Source organism: Phaenicophaeus curvirostris, chromosome 6 (genome assembly GCF_032191515.1).
Source record: "Phaenicophaeus curvirostris isolate KB17595 chromosome 6, BPBGC_Pcur_1.0, whole genome shotgun sequence".
Taxonomy (NCBI): Eukaryota; Metazoa; Chordata; class Aves; order Cuculiformes; family Cuculidae; genus Phaenicophaeus; species Phaenicophaeus curvirostris.
The window spans coordinates 22,565,743-22,587,920 of record NC_091397.1 but is presented as its reverse complement, the minus strand read 5'-3'; the positions used below and the strand labels follow the sequence as shown (position 1 = coordinate 22,587,920).

Below are 22,178 nucleotides of genomic sequence, written 5' to 3'. Positions count from 1 at the left end.
TGTTTCACACATGCATCTTATTTTCTTTCATTGCCATTGACATTCTGTGTTGGTGTTATGAGATTAAATGCTGCATCCAATAACACTCCCCATTAGCCCAGTTCTCATAAACACCACTGACCTAAATTCAGGATCTCCTCTAGCAGTGTCAGTGCTTGCTCAGGTGTCCCTCTGATGAACTTTGATCAAAAAGATTGTTAAGGAAGTGAAGTGAATGTTCTTTCTTCTGAGAGACAATACTATGAAGGTTGCTGAAGAAAGGCCCCGAGAAAACGTAGAACAGGTTACAGTGATCAAACTTTGAAAAGCTAAAAAATGTAATCCAAACCCATAAGTACAGTCCTAACACCGCAAAACAGGCACACTTTCTCCTATTTGTAACTTATTCAGATGCCTCAGCTAGGAATTTCCTTTGCTTATCAGATTCTTCAAGTCTAGATATGGTACAATGCTGTAACCGAAAAAGGACAGCTGATTCTGCTGGGGCCTGTGTGCTCTGAGACCTGGGAACAGATCATACAAATTTCTGAAAACCTTACACAGCTCCAAAGTGTTCACATGGATAGTTTCAATCACCTGAAATCACTAGACAGACACTCATTCCATGCTGCCTTTTCACTTTTAGAATCTCAAATTCACACTTTCAGGCCATGCAAGTTTGCAAGTCAGAAGACATTAATATTTAGAAAGCTGCTATTAACTTGCTGTTGTCCTTTCTGTTGTTTGCACTGAAACATTTTATTGTAACATTTCAACCTGTTGTTATTCTTATATACAGAGTCTGACCACACTCCGACATTCCTAAAAGTTCTGAATAGTCTCAGCTTGTCATAACTTCCCATGTTACGAGCATCACAAAAATAACTAAGACCTGACCATGCAGCATTTGATTCAGAGCCTCACAGACTTATCCCGACATTAGGTAATTTAAAGCTGCCCCACTTTGCACTCTTTTCCCTATAATAACATTTAAAAAAATCGACTAACTTTAAAGTTGATTTTTAGAGGACATTTACAATACTGTATATTTGCATTAGCACCATCTGATGGAGCACGCAGCAATACTTAAGTGTGTCAGATGAGAGCTTCCTTGTTTATTTCTGTTGGCTTGAAGCCATTTGAAAGTTTTCTTATTCGCTGAAAGGAAGGAGGGCAAGGAGAGGCAGAAATGACTACTGCTTGGATTCAGTTGCCTATGGAGAACCTACATATTCACTTTTTCAGGGAGAATCTACCTCGTTGCAAATGCAAAGTCCACGGACACCCTAATTTTTGCAGTAAACATTAAATTTGGATTGCTGAGTAACAAGCAAGTTTCTGGCCTTATACACACATAGTTGCATTTGAAAGAAAGAAAATATGCTGGTACTAATTACGGCTCCCTGCTAATATTTGCCCCTCCTTCCCAATATTTACACGAGTTTTTGCAGTTCTACTATGATAGACAAAAGTATTAGAGTTCTGAAGAACTAACTACTTAGGTAGTACAAATGTTTGTATCTCCTCTCCAGTTCATTACATACTCATCTGCACAACAAGCTGTAGTATGTTTGCTCAATACAGTCTATATTGGAAATTAAAGTGTGGAGATGCGAGGTGAAGCTTCATTTCAGATGTTCCCAGATTCTCTTTTCTTTTGTCTAGAAAGAACACTTCCACTGAAGTGGGTGACAGTGGATCAAAACATTCTAATGAGTGTTCTTATGTTTTCCCTATTTTGTACAGGAGATTATCCACTGCATTTTAGTTTGTTTTCTCTGCATGGTTGCCTCCACAATATCTAACTGTAATTGTTTAGCTGATGACAGGTCAACTAAGTCCAAGGAAAATATTGTCTTCAATAAAATGTGCTTCCATCAAAATTGCAGTTTTAAGGAAGAAATTACTTCTGAAGTAATTTTTCTCCGCCTCAAATTCCTTGCAGTAAAATAAGGTTTTGACAATCAAGATGTGGAGAAAACCATGCAGATAAATAACAGAGATTTTATAAGGGAAATTGCTGATCCACCAGTAGACTTTCATTAAAACTAGGAATTGACTCAGCTGTCACCATTAAGGCTATTTCATGTGCAGCAGTCACAAGAGAAGTTTAAGTCCAATTACATGTTTTAGTCCTTTTTTTTTTTTCTTTCTCACTTTAAGGTTCAAGCATGGTCTTCAGCCCAAAGATGCTGTGTCTCCTCATAACTTTTAGTTTAAGATTTTAAACTGAGAACCCATCTCAAAAACATGTTATGTGTTCCTCAGATTACCATAACACATCTGACAGAATAAATATAAGGAATTTCTTAACAGTCCTGATATCTATTTTTAATCTAGGAAAAAAACCCCATAGATTAAAAATTGTGAAAGCACTGCCATGGAGATCAAGCTACCAGCAGGCACCTACACATAAAAATTTCCTATTTTCTCTCTCTCTTGTACTACAGAAATTTAAGAGAATACTTACCCCAACTGCGATGTTCTGAAGCATATCCTTCCCCCAGCCCAATAAATTAAGCTAGAACCGAAAGACTTCACTAGAGTTTGAGACATCATTAAACCATTTTTACTACTCTGCCTTCAAGGGAAGGTTTAATTAAAAGGTTTGCCGACTACAATTTTATATTAAAGCTACATGAAATTCGCTTTGCAGCAAGATGCGAACTTTGAATTTATGTGGTGTTTATCTACCCAAGGTTTCCAAAACTCACACCTAACATACCTTTGCAAAAAAGACTGTGAGGTGAGTTTCACTGCCAAGTATCCAAATGGGAAATTTTGGAGATTTCAAATAGGAACCAACCTAAATAACAAAATTAGAAACAGAAATTAAATCCAGAAAACTCATCTAGATAGTGACCAAGCTAATGACAATTTTGTTAGCAAAGTCCAAAGTGCTCTGAAAACTAACTTTCAATAAAATGAAAAAACATTGTCAAATTCTTAGATTCTAATTTTGATCACTGATTCCTGTTGTCTTGGAAGACAACACAGCTTATGGTAATTAACTGAAATAAGACGTCAGGGTGAAACTGGCATCGACAACATTCCTTATTTCAGTCTTGGAGACAAGTTTCAAACACTGCACAGAAGTACTCCTATGCTTAACAATACTACAATCAAATGCTAAATGAGGTAGAAGTCCATTTGACTTGTTAGCTGGTTTTAGATGAATCAATTCAGAATTGACACATTTATTAAATGGACTGTTAGTTACAGACAATTCACCAACATTCTGCAAACTATGTAATTCTCTTTAACCCTGGACTAAGTTAAGGAAATTCAATAGAAATTGAAAAGAAAGAACAGAACAATCAAAATACTTTCAAAATTAGGAGTATTAATGCTGTTTCAAAAGCAGCATTGGTAAAGCAAAAAATTTCTGAAATAAAAGCCTTAAATCAAGAAATTCTGCATCACAACAAGAAACAACAATATGGACTAGCCTGAACTTCAGCTATAGTCATTTTCAAGACTGAATACATAAAGTAACTTTTAGGTCTTGAACATATTATAGTCAGAATACAATTACTTAATAGTAGCTTTACCATTTTTACTTACGGCTATTTATTTTAAATGGAAGACAGCGATAGCATAAAAAGTGAACAGTAAAACTGCCGCATTCACAATAGCAAGGCACTTTGGGACTTGACAATTTTATAACTATCTACGTAACTTGCATGAAACATTATTTTAGTAAAAACATAACCAGCTATATTAAATAGGTGCAATAATGTTCCAATTTAAATAGGAAACAACATTTATTTAAAAAGATGCACTTAATTTTGTATCTGTTTAATATAGCATTGTTCCCAGTGTTAATGTAAAGCTGAATATACTTGGGAAGTTCTTCAATATGTCAAGTTGCACACAGTGAAGCTTTTAGCCATACTGTTAAAGAAGCCTAGGACACCTTAGTTAAAGAAAAATTTTAAATGATGCAGGAAACAGCTTACCTTACAGTATCTCAGAGATTCCATCAATGTCAAAAAGCCTACTGTTGCCTGTTTATGTATACCAAGAAGTTCTATTCAAAACAAAACACAAAATTTTAAGCCATTTTTTTCTTTCAAAACTGGTTAAGTAGCAACATTTTTAAAAGCAATGCAGTTTTGGCAATAATGGCAAATCATCCAGGTATAGTCAAAAAACTACAAAAGTTTAATAATTTTTCTCTATATAAAATAGGAGCCAAATGGATGTTTCTAAATTTTACTGTTGATAGGCCTTTTCAAAAGCTGTTGGATTTATTGTGATATGAAGTACTTGTAATTTTATCAAAATTATCCTCAGAAAAACTTAAAGACAGCTATGCATATTGCATTTTCCTTCCTTTTTTTTTTTTCTTTAAGACTTTTCAGGCTATATTTATCTTAATCATGTCACATTCCAATTATTAAACATAATTTTACGAATAATAGTTATGTTAGCAGGAAGGAAAGCATTCACTCAACTTGATTTTCTGTACTGATTTCCATTTAATGCATCATACAGCTCTCAAATACACACAGATGGCAGGAATAGCCAAAATATTTATATTACAACTGATTGGAAGAATACTTAAAGCCTTATTTGAGGCCCTCTAATAAAGAATGAGAAAGCACTTCAAAAATCATACGTAGAAACTAGTTATAATTTATAAGGATTTGAAGAAGGTCTGGGCTTACATACACATCGCTTCAACAGTGCAAGTACTGTCTACTTGAAAAGAGCTCTACTAGGTCCCTAAACCCGGTCTAAACAAAATGCAGCACATATCTGAACCTGCAAACACATGTGAAACACATACCATGATCACTTTAAAAGACCTGTATTTCTTTTTCCTTTTTTTTTTTTCAGAGAACACTAACTTTCATATTTCAAAGTTCTTTCTAAAACACTGATTCTCACCTACATTTTTTAACACTGACCATTCATGTACAACTGCATAAAACTATGACTCCTTTACCAATGGACTAAGGCCTCAGGGCTGCAGCAAATGAAAGGAACTAAATTAAAAAGTTTTTTTACTTCCAACTCTGAATTTCGGTGTAATACTCAGCACTAGGCATGGTAAGCCATGCCTCCTTTACCAATTTTGTTTACCTCTTCGAATTTTGCAACAGTGCAGAACAGTTAGCATAGTAACGGTTTAACTTTTTCCTCTACTGTTTGCAGTACTGTTTCCTCTATTGTTTGCAAAAATGCAAAAAACCCTCCCAAACCCATAAAGCTTAAATACACTGGCTTGTTTGCTAGTACAACTCCTTCCTTAGACTTGTCAGCCATACATATCAAAAGGCCCTCTCTGTTGTGCATAGATCTTTGATCTGAAATGGTGCTATCAAACCTATTGGAATTAAAACGTTTAGTGGTGCATAGATAATACTCTGCAGAACCCCATTATCTCACTGACTTATAGCTGTGTTGCTGTAAACTGCCATACACTGTGACAATTCATCCTTTGAGCTGAGGGCAAGAGAGTTGGTCCAATTAAAAAAACAGTGAAGGATCCTTCAAACTAGGGCACAGCAATGGCTCAAAATTAGCACATCTGTATGCGCAATGAAGAGAAATGAATGGCAAAAGTAAGCAACAGTACATTAAAGAAATAATTTTAACACATGACATACATTTCTTAAAAATAATCAATAAAAAACAATGTAAAGTTCAGTCTGCTAAACAAAGGCTTGAAACAGAACAGCAAAGTGACATATAAGTAGTACTTACTATTCGGAAAAAAATAAATAAATCAGATTGAGTATTTTGTTCCCCTGACAGATAACTAGATGAGAACTCTGATAACTGGAGGAAGCTGGGATCCTGCCAGCTTTACCCTACAGTCACTGGTCTACCTTCAGAATCAGTCAACAGAGAAGACAGATATAAAAGCAAAAACCACTCTCAGATGAATTACAAGGAAATAAAGGCAGCCTAGCTGCCCTAAATAAAAGTTCACCCCTGTGAACATCATCACTCCACAGAAAGAAATGCACCCCTGGAAGAGAACTGTTACCACCACATATCACCTAAGAAAATGCCTCTGTTCAGAAAGTTAGTTTTTCCTTTTTTTTTTTAAAAATAGTTTTGCAAAACACTCAGATTTCTAGAAAGGGAGAAAAACGGAGCCTTTAAAAAAGAGTCTAGCCCAAATGAATTACAGTTTTAAAACCTAATGGTCCTGTTAATCGTTTCAGAATGCTGCCACCTAGTGACAACACAGAACGCCACAAATACTTGGCACTTAGAAAACGCAATTACAGCATTATTTGTATTCACATGAAATTGCTACACTTCATGTAACAATGGCAGTCTCTATAAAAAGAGGAAAAAAAGGACATCTACCTCCCCACACTCGATATCTTCCTACTGTGAACAACTGTCGCAAGAGATGAGAATAAGAAGAAAGTTTTTAAGGGTAATAGTGTGGCCAGCAGGAGTAGGGATGCAATTGTCGTCTGTACTTGGCACTGGTGAAGCCACCCCTCAAATAGTGTGTTCAGTTTTGGGCCTCTCCCTACAAGAAAGACATGAGGTGCTGGAGTGTGTCCAGAGAAGAGCAACAAAACTGGTGAATGGGCTGGAGAACAAGTGTTATGAGGAGCGGCTGAGGAACTGGGGTTGTTTAGTCTGGAGAAAAGGAGGCTGAGGGGAGACCTTACTGCTCTCTACAACTACCTAAAAGGAGGTAGTAGTGAGATGGGTGCTGCATTCTTCTTTGAAGTAATAAGTGATAGACAAGATGAAATGGCCTCAAGCTGCAACAGGGGAGGTTTAAACTAGGTATTGGGAAATAATACTTCACTGAAAGGGTTGTCAGGCACTGAAACAGGCTGCCCATGGAGATGGTTCAGTCACCATCCCTTGGAGGTATTCAAAAGGCACATAGATGTGGTCCTTAGGGACATGGTTTAGTGGTGGATTTGGCAGTGTTAAGTTTAGGGGTGGACTCTTAAAGGTCTTTTCCAACCAAAACGATTCTGTGAATACGTAAGTAGTAAAGAGCAGGGATTGTTTCATTGATATTTGTACCAGTGGTGGCCATGAACAATTTCAGTTAATAATTTCCACCTTATTTGGAAAATATGCAATACTCGAAGAGTCAGAGTTCTGAGTATAATCTACAAACTACCTGGTAATTCCTCACTTATCTAGTACAGAATATTCTTTGTCACTGATAAAATTACTGACACTAATTTTAAAATGGCTTTAAAAAATTTAAAGATTTACTTATTAATTAAAAATTGCTTATCTACACAGTTGTATGAGAGGTGAAGTGGCTTTGCATAAATTCTAAATTAAAGTGTAAGGCAAATGCATCCTTAGTAAATACGTTTACTTATGATAATAGCAACACCTACCCAGTACTTTTCCTGTTCCTGCACTATGGCTGAATATTCTAACTACTGCTTCATCGCTGCCACTGCAAATACACCATGAACCACATCACATGCATGGCTTTCTGCCTGTTCATTGTCAAACCAGGGAACTTTGATTCAGGTCTTGCAGTGACCCATCCCAAATCTTAGCTCAAGTCAGTATTTTCAGTGGTGACTTAGACAATGGAAAATTCTTGTAAAAAAAGTGCTGATGAACCCGAGATGGACTTTGTAGCAGTGGGACAGTGGAGGTGAACATCTCCATAATTCAAAGTGTTCCTGCTTTCAGATAATTTTCTCTGCTAAACACAAAATCCCCTAATCATCGCAATGGCCCTCACTGGACTTACTCCACTATGGCAATGTCTTTCCTATACTGGGGAGCCCAAAACTGGACATGCCACTCCAGAGGTGGTCCCAGAAAATCAGGGTAGACAGAACGAACCACCACTTCCCTCCACCTCCTAATGTAGCCCAAGACGCAGCTAGCCTGTGCCAGAAGGGCACACTGATCATCACATTCAATTCACTGCCTACAAGGACCTTGGGTCCTTTTCTACAAATCTACTTTCTAGCCAGCCAGTGCTGCCCTGAGCTGTTGCATGGGTGCAAGATTTCAGTAAATTTCATGTCAGTCTATTCCTCCAGCTTGATGTGGCTGCTCTGAGTACTGTCCCTGTCTGCAGTGCACTGATCCAACCTTCCCACTCTGCAGAGACTGCACTCCCTTTCAACATCCAGGTCATCAGATACCTCATAATTTCAATCCGTAGCTGACAATCCTGTATTCACCAGTATTAACATCATATATTTTGTGCAAATATGTTTTACTTCCATTGAGGTCTGCTTAAATCAAAGGACAGTAAACAAGGACATTATCAAATCAGAAATACAGAATATTCTAAATCTGTAGGTCAACATCTCATGGTACGTAAAAATTATGAACAAGCATAAACTAGAATCAACTTACTCATTCCTGAACATTCTCTGTCTCCATCCCACACATTAGAAACAGCATGCCCCGTCAACAGGAGGTTAATCAAACTTTGGCTACGTAACAAAAAGAAAAAGCACGTTAAAAGGGACATAAAATGTATTTCTGAAAAGTGGTTATCTCTAACAAAAGAAAAAAGTATTGAATTACCCAAAGAGCTAAGGAGACGTTCTCTAACTATATTTCTTTAATTAGCCTATATTTGTAATTCAGTGACACTAATATTATCTCCACTTTTTCAACCAACAATTTGAAAATTAGTCCTCTGGAAATTCAGCAGTAACAGAAGCATCTCCTCAGAACTGATGTACTACACAATGCAAGCAGTGAAAAAGGCACAATATGTTAAATGTTTCCTTTAGCTAGTACAGTTGTAATTGAAGCTTTGTTGTAACATAAATAATTTCCTGAAAGAATGTTACAGAAACTTAAAAAATTAGCCAACTAATCTATTTTAAGCAGTAGCAACCATATTTTCCAGTTACCTTCCATGACCATAAACAGGATCTATCAATGGCTCAGCTGCATCTTCAATTTCATTTTTTATGTTTTCAATGCCCTGCAGAAAAAATAAACATTTTTGCTCTCTTAGGGAAGGAATTGAAGCATTTAAAACAACAGAATGCAACAGTAAAACATTAATTGATACTTAAACACACTTCCTTCTCTTGATAAGAAACATTAGGGATATACAAGGAAGGATATTTCCTAAATCTGTAATTCTCCCAGATCATAAAAAAAAGACATTTTTTCAAGTTTTTATGCCAGAAATGTATTGCAACATGAAGATACTGCTTCAATCATTCATCTAGATTTGACTCAGTTTATCAGCTGAGTTTAGCCTTCAACTTTTACAGAAAAAGGGTTACATGATTAAACTCTCTTAATAAAGAAATAAACCAAACACACACAAAATAGCAAACAAACCACAGACCTTTGTCAGTATCACAGAATACAGAAAAAGCAACACTCCAAATCTGTTTGTCCACACTGAATATTGATCCCAAACCGCATCCTTCAGTTCAGGGAAGCTTTTGAATGCTCGCTTGCTAAAGACAAAAAAAAAAAACCAACATGAAAGGAGAATGTATTTAGATAAAACATTAGAATAGTGTCACAAAACACAAACAAGAATTATTAATTCCTAACAAGAAACGTCCAAGTAAAAGCAGAATAACACTGGCGTTATATACAGAACGATAAGCTGCTCTGGAGTTAATGTAACTGCCATAGAGTCATTAGTATTTACTCACTAGAAAAAAGTAAATAATTCTGGAGCAATGTGTAAAAATGAACATAGTTTTTATAAGCTTATATATATTATGTTTTACATATTTTTAAAATATTTCTATACCCTAACCATAAATTTAGTCACATCTGTGAAGGAAGCGAGTAGCTTGAAGCAGGAGTTCTACAAAACACTTTTACTGAAAGTGCAAAGACTGTATGTTACCACAATCAAGTTTGCACTATATAATGTTCTAAAAGCTATTCAGTCCATAAACAGCAAAGCAAAAAAAAATTCCTCTTAACTAGGGAAGGTTATCTTTCAGGCTTTCAAAGTAATTATTACGTTTCCCATGTGAATTTGATTTTATTAGACTCTAGCTTTGGAAGAAGCAAAATGTTCAAGACCACGATTGGTATATTATCATTTGAGAAACTATCTGGTGGTATAATAGGATTGCTGCCTGGATGGTAAGACAACACTATTGACTGTATGTTTAAAAAGAAAAAAAAATGTAAAATAACAACAGAGGAAAGGAAGAGATCCATGAAGATTCTAGCAAAGTAATACACTTCAAATTTCTTGGGATGTTTAGAGATAAATACTGCTTTTTGGAACATAAGCATTAGGGTTTTTTTGAGTTATTCAATCTAGATCACTGCTTATCTTACATGATTATATTGTTTTATACTATAGATGTATATTAAAAGTAAAACCTATGTTATTTTCTTTTTGATTTCTTGCACACTTTTAGTAAGTCTTGCTTTAAAAAGAAAAAACAATGCAAAAATACATCCATAGATGAGTTTACTCTAACACTTGAGATTTTGAAATGACCTTTCATTATCAAGAGTATACAAGGCATACAAGGCAAGCAATGCAAATTCTGTTCAGAAATCCATCACTCGGTGCGCTTTAAAGGCATATGCCAGAGCATTCATTTCCAGTGAGAAACACTGAGAGAAACTGAAGTGGCTACCACAAGACCAAGGGTTGGGGGGTGGAGGATGATAGCGAAGGCAGGAAGTTAGTGTTTTGATCAGATAAAATTACAAACGTTTTATATTCTCCTCTTTCTTCTTTCCTCATATGACAATGGGTTTAAAGAAGAAACTATAATTGCTGCTGGTATAATAAGCTGTATTATTTCAGTTCTAATCAGTACTATTTTCCAACTCAAGGTTTTTTTGAGATTCTGTTCCTCTTTATTTCCTCTTTGGGGATTTGTTTGTGTAACCATTACAGCTGTTCACTGTGAACACAAAAGGCTGTTACCTTCTAAGATAAACCAATTAGAAGAGTAATCTCTGTGTTTACACCCCAAAAAGACAACTGCTTTTAAAGTATGAAATAAAAATCAGTCTTGTATATGAAACATTTTTTGTTTCTTATGTTGTCTCAAATCAGGACAAATACTAGACAACAATGTTTTGTTCCGTATATGTATCACAAGTGTTTCAGACTCCCCTGTGAAGATGTGTATAAAAAAATGGAGGATTAGCATCTTTAAACTACATGTGAATCTTAGTTGTGTTCACATATCTGAAATGCACAAGTTATTCAGCCAATGTGACATTACATTGCTCCAGTTTTATTTTATAGCCTAAAGCTTATGTTCAAAATAATATTCCATTTTAAACGGTGAAATGCAAAGAAAAACCACCAAAGCCCCCAAATCAAAACTTGAAATCCAAGTTTAACCTGAGGTGCAACACACAAAAAGCTCAACAACATATCTCTTTCAGAGCTGTGAATATTAGTGTAACTTCAAAATATTATATTTTAAATGTTCCAACATATTACTTACTGAATTAATGCATGAAATCGCTCAAAGCCAAGCTCTTCGACAGCCAAGGCAGCTATACACAAGAGACACTTTTCAGCACTACACATGGCAAAAAATGACACAAGATACACACAGCAAGCTAGTATACTTTCAAGCTTTAATTATATTTTTAGTTTTTAATCCTCCCTTGACATTTAAATTCTTTAACTGATTAGTATAAACTAATTTACCACAGCATTAAGATTCCACCATACAAATTAGTGAGAATATGTATATTTGGACTAATCAATTTATTATAAGCACAAAGCCACTGGAGTGTAGACTTGAAAATATTTGTCAAATACCAAGCTGTCGATTTTGTACAAAACTTGGCCGTCACAAAGTCATCAAGCATATGCGCACTATAGTCAACAAGAAGTATTATTTCCTAGAGAAGCAAGCATGATCTTTTGGACCATTTTATCAATGTAGGTAAGCTGTATTTTTTCTTCAATAATACATCTGTTACTGAATTTTGGGGTTTTCTTTTCCTCGCCACTTTCAATGCTTATTTAGTACAAACAAATGAGTACAATTATTCTATGCAGTGTTAAACATCCTGTTTTTAAATAAATTTTCATTGTTTTCTGTTAACGATGGATAAATAGCCTCTCAAATAAGTGTCATGTCCAAGACAGAAAAAAAATACAGCACTAGTGTCGTCCCAAGTTCAACACAGGCTTTATACCTTTGTTCCCCTCAGAACATTTCACCAAGGAGGTGAAATGGACTTACAGAAACAAATTTTCCTTTACCAACAGGAAGTTATACTTGACAGTTGTGTAATTATCAGATTCTATAGGCACTCAGATATTAAGACCACAGCAGTCTTCCGTGCTCTCTATGCCCACAAGGACTTTCTATTCTTCCTAGTAGAATAAGATACAATACAGATAGACCTGCTTTCTGAAAAGGACACTTAATGCTAAATTATTTAAATAACGTCTGATCATCTAGCTACTGAATTTGATTGCATACAGTTCATTAAAGACTTGAAGCCACTAGGGCTTATACTACTGATCTATACTACTATACTTCCCATAAGAATTCTAGAAAGGGCTTATGTCCTTTCTGATTGTATTTTGAAAGGTGGAGTTGATCTGCCTATGTGCAAATATAACTGATTCTCCAGCAACAAAATACTTACATCTTCTACTTCAGAAATAAGGCAGCATTATTGGTTTCTGTCTTTTGAAAACCAAGAAATTGGTAAAATTAGGTTACCAAGAGCAAAACTAGGCTTAACAAAACATTTTTAAGAAGTTTTTTTAAAATATGAAACAATGACTCTAAATTGCAGAAAATGCTACAGGAACTAACCCTGCTCCAGGAACATGTTTTGAAAGCAGAAAGTTAGAGGGACTAAATCATATAAAGCAATCTTTGAACATGGGAACTTGCACTACTCCAACCAACGCTGGGCCAACAAGTCACTGCTATACACCACAAAAGCAGATGAAAAATGCTATTGCATTCAGTAAGTCTGCTAGAATCCACCTTTTGTTCACACAGCTGGATGACAGGCAGTTTCATTCTGTTACTACAGAACAGAGTGAAATGGTAAGAGAACTATTGGAAACAATGGGAAAAAAGTAGAAATCCTAGAGAGAAGTATATCTATACATAACCCAAATGAGGCTAAATAAAGCCAGCACTTAGTGGAAAAGAAAAGAATGAACAACAGTAGTTTACAAGCTGTATGAGAAACACAATTGCACAGAAATTCTTTAAAATCTAATCATGTTTCATGGTTTTATTATAAATTAATTCCCATATTCAATTTCCAAACAGTACTAGCCTGCCACATGGAATTGTCTCTGCAATATTCCCCGATCTCTTAAATCCTACTAGCTATAACAATGCCTGTTTCCATTTTTATTGACTACAGCAACTAATAAATAAATTTATTCATTTCACTAGCAGTAAAAGAACTCTGCATTACTAACAATACCTTCTTCTCCACATCTTTGTCCCAAGCTTAATCAGACAAATATTAAATATTAGGATAGAAAAGAAAAAAAAATCCTAACAAATATATTTTAAATTGAGAAGTGTATTGCATTATGCACATAAGGTAAAACACTGTTTGAAATGTAGAGCACATACAGGAGGTGCATTTAGTGACTAGCAGGGAACATAGAATATGAACAATGAAAGAGATTAACTCTGCTCATGACAAAAGCAGACTGTTCATGGTAAATGTACCCTGCTCTTCCTAAGCACATCCACGGTATAAGGACAAGTCAGGCAGAATTGTAGGCTTGTATAGAAATACAAAATTGCAGATATGTAATAGAATGGATTAGTTTATTATGTGTCAGTGTTAAGAATAAATATTAATCGAGTGCATGCTTAAAGAGACTTTCTGCTGAACATCTTCTACAGCTAAAAGTTCTTTCAAATAAGACAATTTATTAAAAATAAGACAGTAAAAACCTATTGGTAACTAGGCTCTGCTTCACTTTTTCTTCAAAGGAAAATTCAAAGCATGAGCAAGAGCTTCAGAGACAACTGCAAAAATCCACAGACATAATAATAATAATGCCTTATTATTACCCTGTAAAGAAAGAACCTGTTTGGGTTTGTTTTTTTTTTTTAAAGACAAGTTGTGGATACAACTTTTGTATAATACTTTTTCTTAAAAAAAAACACCTCACTCACTTTGAATCTCTTACGTAGTGATTTTCTCTTTTCTTAATTAAGTAATATCTATATTATTATTGTTTGAGCCTTCTAAAGCACACGGAGCATTTGATAGAAGCAGATGAAGACAACTTGTAACATAGAGGGCTCCAGCACTACTAATTGCTACAGCTAGCTGTGCACGTATAAATCTACTTGTAGAATTCTTACTTTGTAGTTCTGCCACAAACTGCCGAATAACATATTCCTTCCATCAAAAGATGGCACCTTTACAAGCATGTTCTCATGCGAAGAGTTTTTCGTACTTCTTAAGGGACACATTGGGAACAAAAACTAAAAGAGAAAGAAGCTTATCTTTTAACATGTCAGATATCTCCTATCAGAAGATTATTAAATACACATCTCAATGATCATGTGTGCACAGATAAGCATTCCATCTCACTAGCTCCGCAGCAGTCAGATATGAGTGGATGCTGTTATCTTAGTACAAAAGATGACGTTCACTGGATCCTTGATATCAGTAACCAATGAAGGAATCAAAATATTTGCATAAAGCAGGTAACCAAAAAATTCTAACCTACAAAAAAAAAAAATCTGTTAATCTACTAGAAGATGATTTATTTAAGCTGTTTTGATGCTGCATAAAATCAAACAAAAGGAAAAAGGTTATATCTCCATAACAGGGGATCCAGAAAATTCTAGAACACACAAAGCTCTGCATTGCAGAATTTCCTACAAAAGCTCTTCTGAAGTAAAGCAACAAGTGGTGAGTTAAAACATTTCTCCAGTGTTAGGAAGCATGTAGATTTTTCCAAATTAAATACAGATCAGGTCCCAGTGAATTACAAAACAAAATTGAAAAGATTAGAGAAACTGCTCAAATTCAAGAGAAACATTTATGTTAGAACAGACAGCACATTGCTTTCAACAAAAAGAATCAATGCCTTTAATTACAGCAGGCAAAAATCAGTCTGTTGCCAATAGGATCACAAATGTAAAAATCCCATCTGTGTAATAAGAAAAGCAGTGGATGTATAAAACAATGTAATACTTTGCTAATTTAGTACAGAAAGGCATCTTACAAGATTGTTCCTCTTGACGACTAGATTCTGCAGGACTTTCAGAAATACTAGCAGTTTCTTCAGTTGTTTTTCCTCTTATCCATGTTGCCAGAGAGTATGACTCAGAATTATCAGAACAAGCCATTTCCAAGATATCACATAATGTATGACAGAGAAGGTTCTTCTGCTCCTCTTCTGAAAGACCAGAAACCTACATGAGTTCAATTGCTGCTAATGAGTATCTTTTGTATACAGTGTAATCTAAATAACTGAATTTATTACTATTATCTTTTTAATTATCAATGTTGATTCCTGTTTGACTATAGTAGACCAAAGAATTATAAAGCTGTCTCTAGAAAAATGTGGTTTAATATACTTTATAATTCATTCCCTTTCATAATAACAGATTTCAATCAAATATTTATAAAACACAGAAGTCTTATGGACAGCCATAGACCTCACAAATGGGAGTTCAGAGACATGCAGTATGCATACTGTGTGCCTCATAAAATAGCATGAAAGCACGCTTAAACAAAAAGAAAATGTAAAATATTTTTTATTCTTTGCACTCAAGACATGCCTTAAAAACAAATAAAATGGAAAAAATAAAAGAGAAAAAAGAAGTCTCGGTACCTGAACAGTTTCTCCAAGTAGACTTTTCACTGGTAAAAAGCCTCTTCAAAAGGAATGCCTTTGTTATCAAAGCATAAAATAATATCAAAATACAAGACAACATCATTTTGCTTTTACATTATGTAAGCAGCTCTGTACCAATGCATTTTTGCGTGATATTAGAAGGGTTTTGGGCTGCTCACTGTTCATGAAGAGAGTGAGCCTGAGCTGTTTACTTATTTTTGCCATTCAAACTTACTATAAATGCCTACATTCAACATTGAGTTTGAACCTCAAGCATACTGCAAATACAGAGTGTATATTCACATAAACATCTCCACGCTCTCAGGACTGTAGTAATGGAGGGACAAATACTTTGCAATGTAACTGATGAGTAGTACAGCTCCATTCACTCAGATAAATCCCTTTAGCAGTTAAAAAGCCTACCTCTCAACCAGTACAAGTTATAACTCGCAGACCAGATTAAATAAAACCTATACATCTCCCTATCCCTGCATTGTTTACCATCAACACTAATGTTGCTATAAAACAAATTAGATATGCTCTAAGGTATAAAGAGGAAACAACGCAAGAACAAACTTTGAGAAGCACTCTTGGTCTCTAATTACTCTATTAGATGGCATTTCAGGTATTTGCAGCACCTTAAAAATAGCTTCTTCAGCTTTCACTTCTTCCCTGACAGACTTGCCTTGTTCTCCTGTCACAGATCTACACATCGCTTTTAGTAATTCACAGCAGCAGCAGGCACTGCAAGATCTGTTTGATCCCTTCTTCCTTCCCTAGGTGGAATTCAGCTCACTTTTAAACACACTTCAAATACTTAATTTTCAAGGAAGTTGAATCACATATAAATCTGGAAAAACGCTGTCTATAAGAACACTTGATCTGGTAAAAACTTGGCAGAGCCTTTAAGGAGCTGGCTGGTCCTATTCTTTACTCTTTTCACTCCCTCCAAGTAAGAGAGTCATAACTCTAACAGCAGAGACCAGACACTCCACATTTACTTTTAGGACCACAGAACATAGCAGAGCCATGTTACAGAGTGTAATTAATAATAAAGTATTTTTCTCTATGAATTGTTTACTACCTAAACAAGTGGTGCTTCTGCCTGTGTTACAAGTCTTCTGGTGGGACCAGAATTTAGAGTGTCTATACACTGTGTCTACTATACACACCAGAGAGAAACAATTCCTCAATGTCAGTCATCTGCCCCAGATACGTTCTTGTTCAGATTAACTCAGCTACATGACTTTAATATGTCCCCTATCAGTGGACAAGGCCTCAACTCAGACCTAGACATACCTGCAGAATTCGATCTGGATATAACAGGGGTCAAGAGCAGGTTACCAGAAAAAGGAATCTGGCTCTTGACTAAATGTTGGCCTGTCTCTACAGGGTGCTTCTAAGAGAATGAAGAGCAGCAGCAGATTACACAAACTGCTCTAGAAGAACAGATCTAGTCTAGAGGCCACATATCTACACAGCAGTCAGAATTGCCCCAGAACTGCATTTCAAAGAGTATGCACATCACCCTCAAGATACTATAGAGTAAGAAGGCAAAAAATCAACAATTATTGTTGGTTGAGTGTCTGAACCAGAAGTGAAATCCTAAGCAGGTATCCAGAACAAAATATATTCACATAATATACTTAAATTGTTCTGCTAAACAGGACTTCAAAAGTATGGCATGTCTTCTTTTCTTACACAGCAAACCTTGCTGGGCTTGAAAATCAATTACTTGAAATATTTCTAATACATTTCACTAAAGCAGCCACTGTGACACAGATATTACCCTTCTTAGGGGAGAGAACTGGAGAGTTGAGAAAGGATTAGGATTGCATTTATACCTGATCTTCTACTTGTCTTTATCCTGCATTCCCCACTTTAAAGTTACCTCTACTTGGATCAACCTGCTGCATTTCCTAGAACAAATCCACTTCTCCAAAAATATAGTTCAAAATTGGCCTATCTCTACCTGAGTTTTTTTGTCTCCTCCTCTATAAAATTATGAAAAATACAATACCAACATATAAATCTGCAAGTATTTATTTTATATTTACTTTTGTATTTACTTTTGTATTTACTTTTGTATTTACTTTTGTATTTACTTTTGTATTTACTTTTGTATTTACTTTTGTATTTACTTTTGTATTTACTTTTGTATTTACTTTTGTATTTACTTTTGTATAGAAGAAAAAAAGTAGCTGATTTTAAAACATTCTTATAATAAATGCATCTTACCTGCACAGGTGCAATCACTGCACAAGGGCCACCTTCAAATTGTTCTAATGCAGTTGATTCAGACTCACTAAAGACAAACCCTGTCAAATGAAAAAAGACTATACTTAGTGAAATATGTAAACAAGCACATGTGTATGTACACTCCTTCCATAACAGAAATGACATCTAATTTATTCATCTCTGAAGATTAGCTAAGTTTTCAAGATTTTTCTTCCTCTGATGACCCAACAGTATGTGTTTAAAGTATCAGAAGAAAGTCATGAATACAGGTGAGAGCACAGAAATGAAATCATGACCACAAAGGGTCAACTGCTGAAGTTTTAAAGAACATTTTAAGAGTAAAACTGTCACTAAACCTCATGTGGCTGGATACGTAAATGAATTTTTATTTTATTATGGTTTATTTCATATAAATAAATTAAAATTTGCTTCTAAGTTAAATACTTTGTCTTGCATTTGTAAAAAAAAAAAAATAAAATCATCTTCGGACCTTCACTGAACATGCGTAATACATTTTTATTCCCTATGAAGGGCACAGTATGCCTTCACTGATTTCATTTTTGGCCCGTCACTGCTCCCTATTAAGACTGAAATGTGCTGAATAACTCAAATATTCACTTGTAAGCACTGAAGCAAGCCTATTAATGGTGTTCTTTCACAGAAGAAATACTATATTTACTGAGATGCAAGATCATCAGTTTTCTCCCTCCATCTTCATTGTATTTGTATTTCAGAATAATCTTACGATCACACAATAGAGCAAACGGTGGAGCAATTATTATAAAATTGTTTGCTACCACTTCCCCTTAAAATTGCCTTCAAGATTTGATGATTCATGGCTTGTATTTCCCATAGATAAATGGATACACATGGACAATTACCTTGATGAAGCTGACACAAGCAACTCAAGTCACAGTGAGTGCTATTTTGCATTATTTTTTTAAGTGCATATAAGCCTGTGCTGAAGTGACTCTAGTTCAACATAATCTACAAACCACGCAACAGTGGTCAGCAAGTAACCTGCAAACGCAAGCAAGTAGAGGGCAGGTAGAAACAGGATATACATGCATATTTTTGCAGCAGTGGAAAGAATCAGTGGAAAAGTGGAACCAGTCACAGTGGAAAGAATATTCAATGCTTCTTTTCTACAATTCCTCTTCCTAATTCTGTACCATTACATGCTGTCTTATCAAAAGTAACCCTAACCCTGGGTGTGAATTTGAACTGGGGAAATGCACCCCCACCCAGTGCAGGCTTCCACATTACAGCACGACAAGCACATTATCCCAGGCAGCACAAGTGAGGACTACTGCATGTTTTGTAGGACAAATTTCATCAGAGAAATGATAGCTGTTCAACAACATGATTTCTTCTTTTAAGAAGATCTTCTTTTAAGAAGAAATCATGGTAGCTGCAGTTCTTAAAAAATAATAAGGTTTCCTCTGTATCTGAAAGAAAGCTCTATTTTTTTTTTAACTAAATGTGTGAATGTGCATTACAAAGTAGTATGTTATATCCAAAACCCAGATGCACATCAAGCCTATGTACTAAGACCTGGGATCACCTAATGTAGCAATGAAGCTCCATTAATCCATACTGCAACTGAAGTTTGCACTTGTGTCATTTCAGTCCCCTGCTATATGCCCTAACAAGAAATATCACATGCCCTTTAACTTTCTGAGTTAGTTTGTGTAGGTTTATTAAAAGGCAAGTCTCTACTCTGAAATGTTACTGCATGCCATCTAAACACACTGCAACATTGGGTTTTTTTCATTGTTTTAATGATTTAGCCACTGTAGAAAAACAACATACTTGGATGTGATACCATTTAACCATATTCAAGAAATCTTGAATTTGTTTCACATTCTTCAGGCTTCTTATAGAAAGCACGAACTGCTTCAGCTTAATCCTGCCCTATTTTTCAAAATTGCTTCCTAAAAATAAAGAAATTCCAGTGTGATCCACTAGAGTGAATACAAACTTGAGACAGACAATGAAAAACCAATATTGCACAGAATACAATACAGGATAAAAGCACATCTAATACTGAAAGGAACACTTCACTTGATTTTACATAAATGCTGCTTAATGCTCAATAAGCATCAAAGTTCTAAAAGCCATTAAGCAAAAAATGGGCTCCAAGGATTTTGGTCTTGCTCTCTTTTTTAAAAACTCATACAAAATTTGAAATCAACTCAAGTAAAATTTCAGAAACCAGCATTTGGGAGTCCATCTGGGTTCAAGTCAACCTCAGCCTGTAATCGCACCTACCTTTTCAGACCTCTGCAATAATCACACCTTGGGCAATCTCCATAAACACCCACCAACCCCCTACTCTTCCTACGATTCACAGGAATAGCCTGGCCACCTTCTAAGCTACCAGATAAGACCAGTATCTCTGATCCAGATCAATTTCTACTTGTGCCCACTTGTAACCCGTCACATCTACCATACTACCATGATAAAATTTCAAGAGCAAAATAGATGTAATGCAGCCAAAACAATAATCTTTTTTATTAATCTGCTTGCCTTTTAGCCCTGAGTATAATTATCATAATTTATCTGTAAGAAGTGTATCATTATCATTCATCTTCCCCCTCATTTATAACCCTGTTAAATACTCCATTGACTCTATCTTTTCAACATCACTACTGCTCTACTGCTTTAAACATTCTGGCAGGGGATGGGGAGCCAGAATTTTATTATCATTACTTCCTCAAAACTTAGCATTTACAAGGCCCATGTTTCTTTTCTTACACCTCAAAACTTAGCTCTTCTACCTAGTTTGCCAAAAGGAACATATGACTTAATTACCTACTCTTGCCTTACATTTAATACTCCACATCATGGTCCCAAACACTACAAAAAACATTCACCCTTCTGTTACGAACTCCCCACTGCTTTCCTGTGCCTTTTTATTATTTGCCTATTTCTAAAAAAAAAAATCTATTTTTTTTTATATCTAAGACGCTCCAGATGTTAGTAACACACTCATTGGACAAAGGATGCTGTATACCCTTCAGTGTTCTCACTCTGTGAAAGAACTAGTTCTAGCTGAATGATAGAGACAAGCGGAGTAGCTAAAGAGCATGCAACATCATCATGTTAGAAAAAAACACCTTCCTCTATCTGTGATCCAAAGCAGCTACAAAGATGCTGCACTGTGCATTTTTTTGTCCTGTTTTCTGCTGAGCTGGCTTTTCAATGTGGAACCGTATTTCTTTTTTTCTTTTGAGATACAAGAACTGTCTGACAAACACTAGAATAATCCATTACTACCCAAGTACTGAGTTTACAATGGGTCTTAAAGTTTCATCCTTTCTCTCTAGGTGGATGAAGAATAATAGACACATTTTGTGTATGGATTTGGGTTCTCAAAGTGTATCTTTATAGCAATATGAAACTTAAGTTTTCTGTGGGAAAAGCACCCAGACCCAAACAAAACAACTTTTTCCCACACAGAAAAGGAAGGAGCATTTCCTACAGCAATACCACAACAAAACTCCACTTAATGGGTAGTGGATGAAGAGTCAGGAAGCCTTAGAAGGGTTTGATTAAAGTACCCAAATTACCTGGTAGGCTATTACTAAATTGGGCAATAAGCTGCTGCAATTTGTTTGCCTTTTTCCATGTCTTTTACAAAAAAATAAATAACCCAACTTTGTGAAACTTCAGAATCTGTACCCTGCTAGGAGCCTTTTACGTGAGCATTCCTCAAGACTTTTTATTTTCTTTAAGCCTGTCAGCCTTATCCAGAGTAAAGAATGGACTCACTGGCACCATATCTGTTCTTAAAATGAGGACAAAACAATATCTGTGCCCCAAAGCCTAACTTTTCACGCGGCAAGCTTCACAAGAGGTTTTGTATCCTTCTGAATGAATTTTTTATTTTAAGACAACTCTGCATTACAGAAGTACATGAAACAATATTTAAACTTCATACACAATAGAAAGAGATTTGACAGTCTGTCTAAAACAGCAATACATTGTTATTTTGTCTGTAAAGACAATATCACTACTTGCAGACCAATATATCACTCTAAGGTAGGAAAGAAAATAAAAAAAAGCCTACCAGGATAAAACTGAGAACGGAAATTCTTCCCCAGAGTAGGCTGTTAGGCAGCTTTTCTCAGCAGCATAGCCTCTCTGTTTTTCCAAAACTGTTGTCTCATTTAATAGTAGTATGGCAGCAAGAAAGACCACTTCCTACTGG

General features: G+C 35.5%; 1 protein-coding gene across 2 annotated transcripts in view; it reads right to left on the bottom strand.

Moving 5' to 3' along the window:
* MINDY3 (MINDY lysine 48 deubiquitinase 3) overlaps positions 1–22,178 on the bottom strand; it is a 50,184-nt gene that overhangs the window by 24,135 nt on the left and 3,871 nt on the right. The window contains exons 2-11 of one of the 2 annotated variants that reach the window (XM_069859565.1): positions 19,778–19,899; positions 17,966–18,045; positions 15,725–15,782; positions 15,113–15,286; positions 11,370–11,421; positions 9,269–9,383; positions 8,820–8,893; positions 8,311–8,390; positions 3,939–4,009; positions 2,705–2,785 (exon numbers count right to left, since the gene is read on the bottom strand). In XM_069859565.1, the coding sequence (XP_069715666.1) occupies positions 2,705–2,785; positions 3,939–4,009; positions 8,311–8,390; positions 8,820–8,893; positions 9,269–9,383; positions 11,370–11,421; positions 15,113–15,286; positions 15,725–15,782; positions 17,966–18,045; positions 19,778–19,793 (801 nt within the window). In that variant the 5' untranslated portion in view covers positions 19,794–19,899. The remainder of the gene's footprint in view (positions 1–2,704; positions 2,786–3,938; positions 4,010–8,310; positions 8,391–8,819; positions 8,894–9,268; positions 9,384–11,369; positions 11,422–15,112; positions 15,287–15,724; positions 15,783–17,965; positions 18,046–19,777; positions 19,900–22,178) is intronic. The other variant, XM_069859564.1, reaches the window with a different exon arrangement.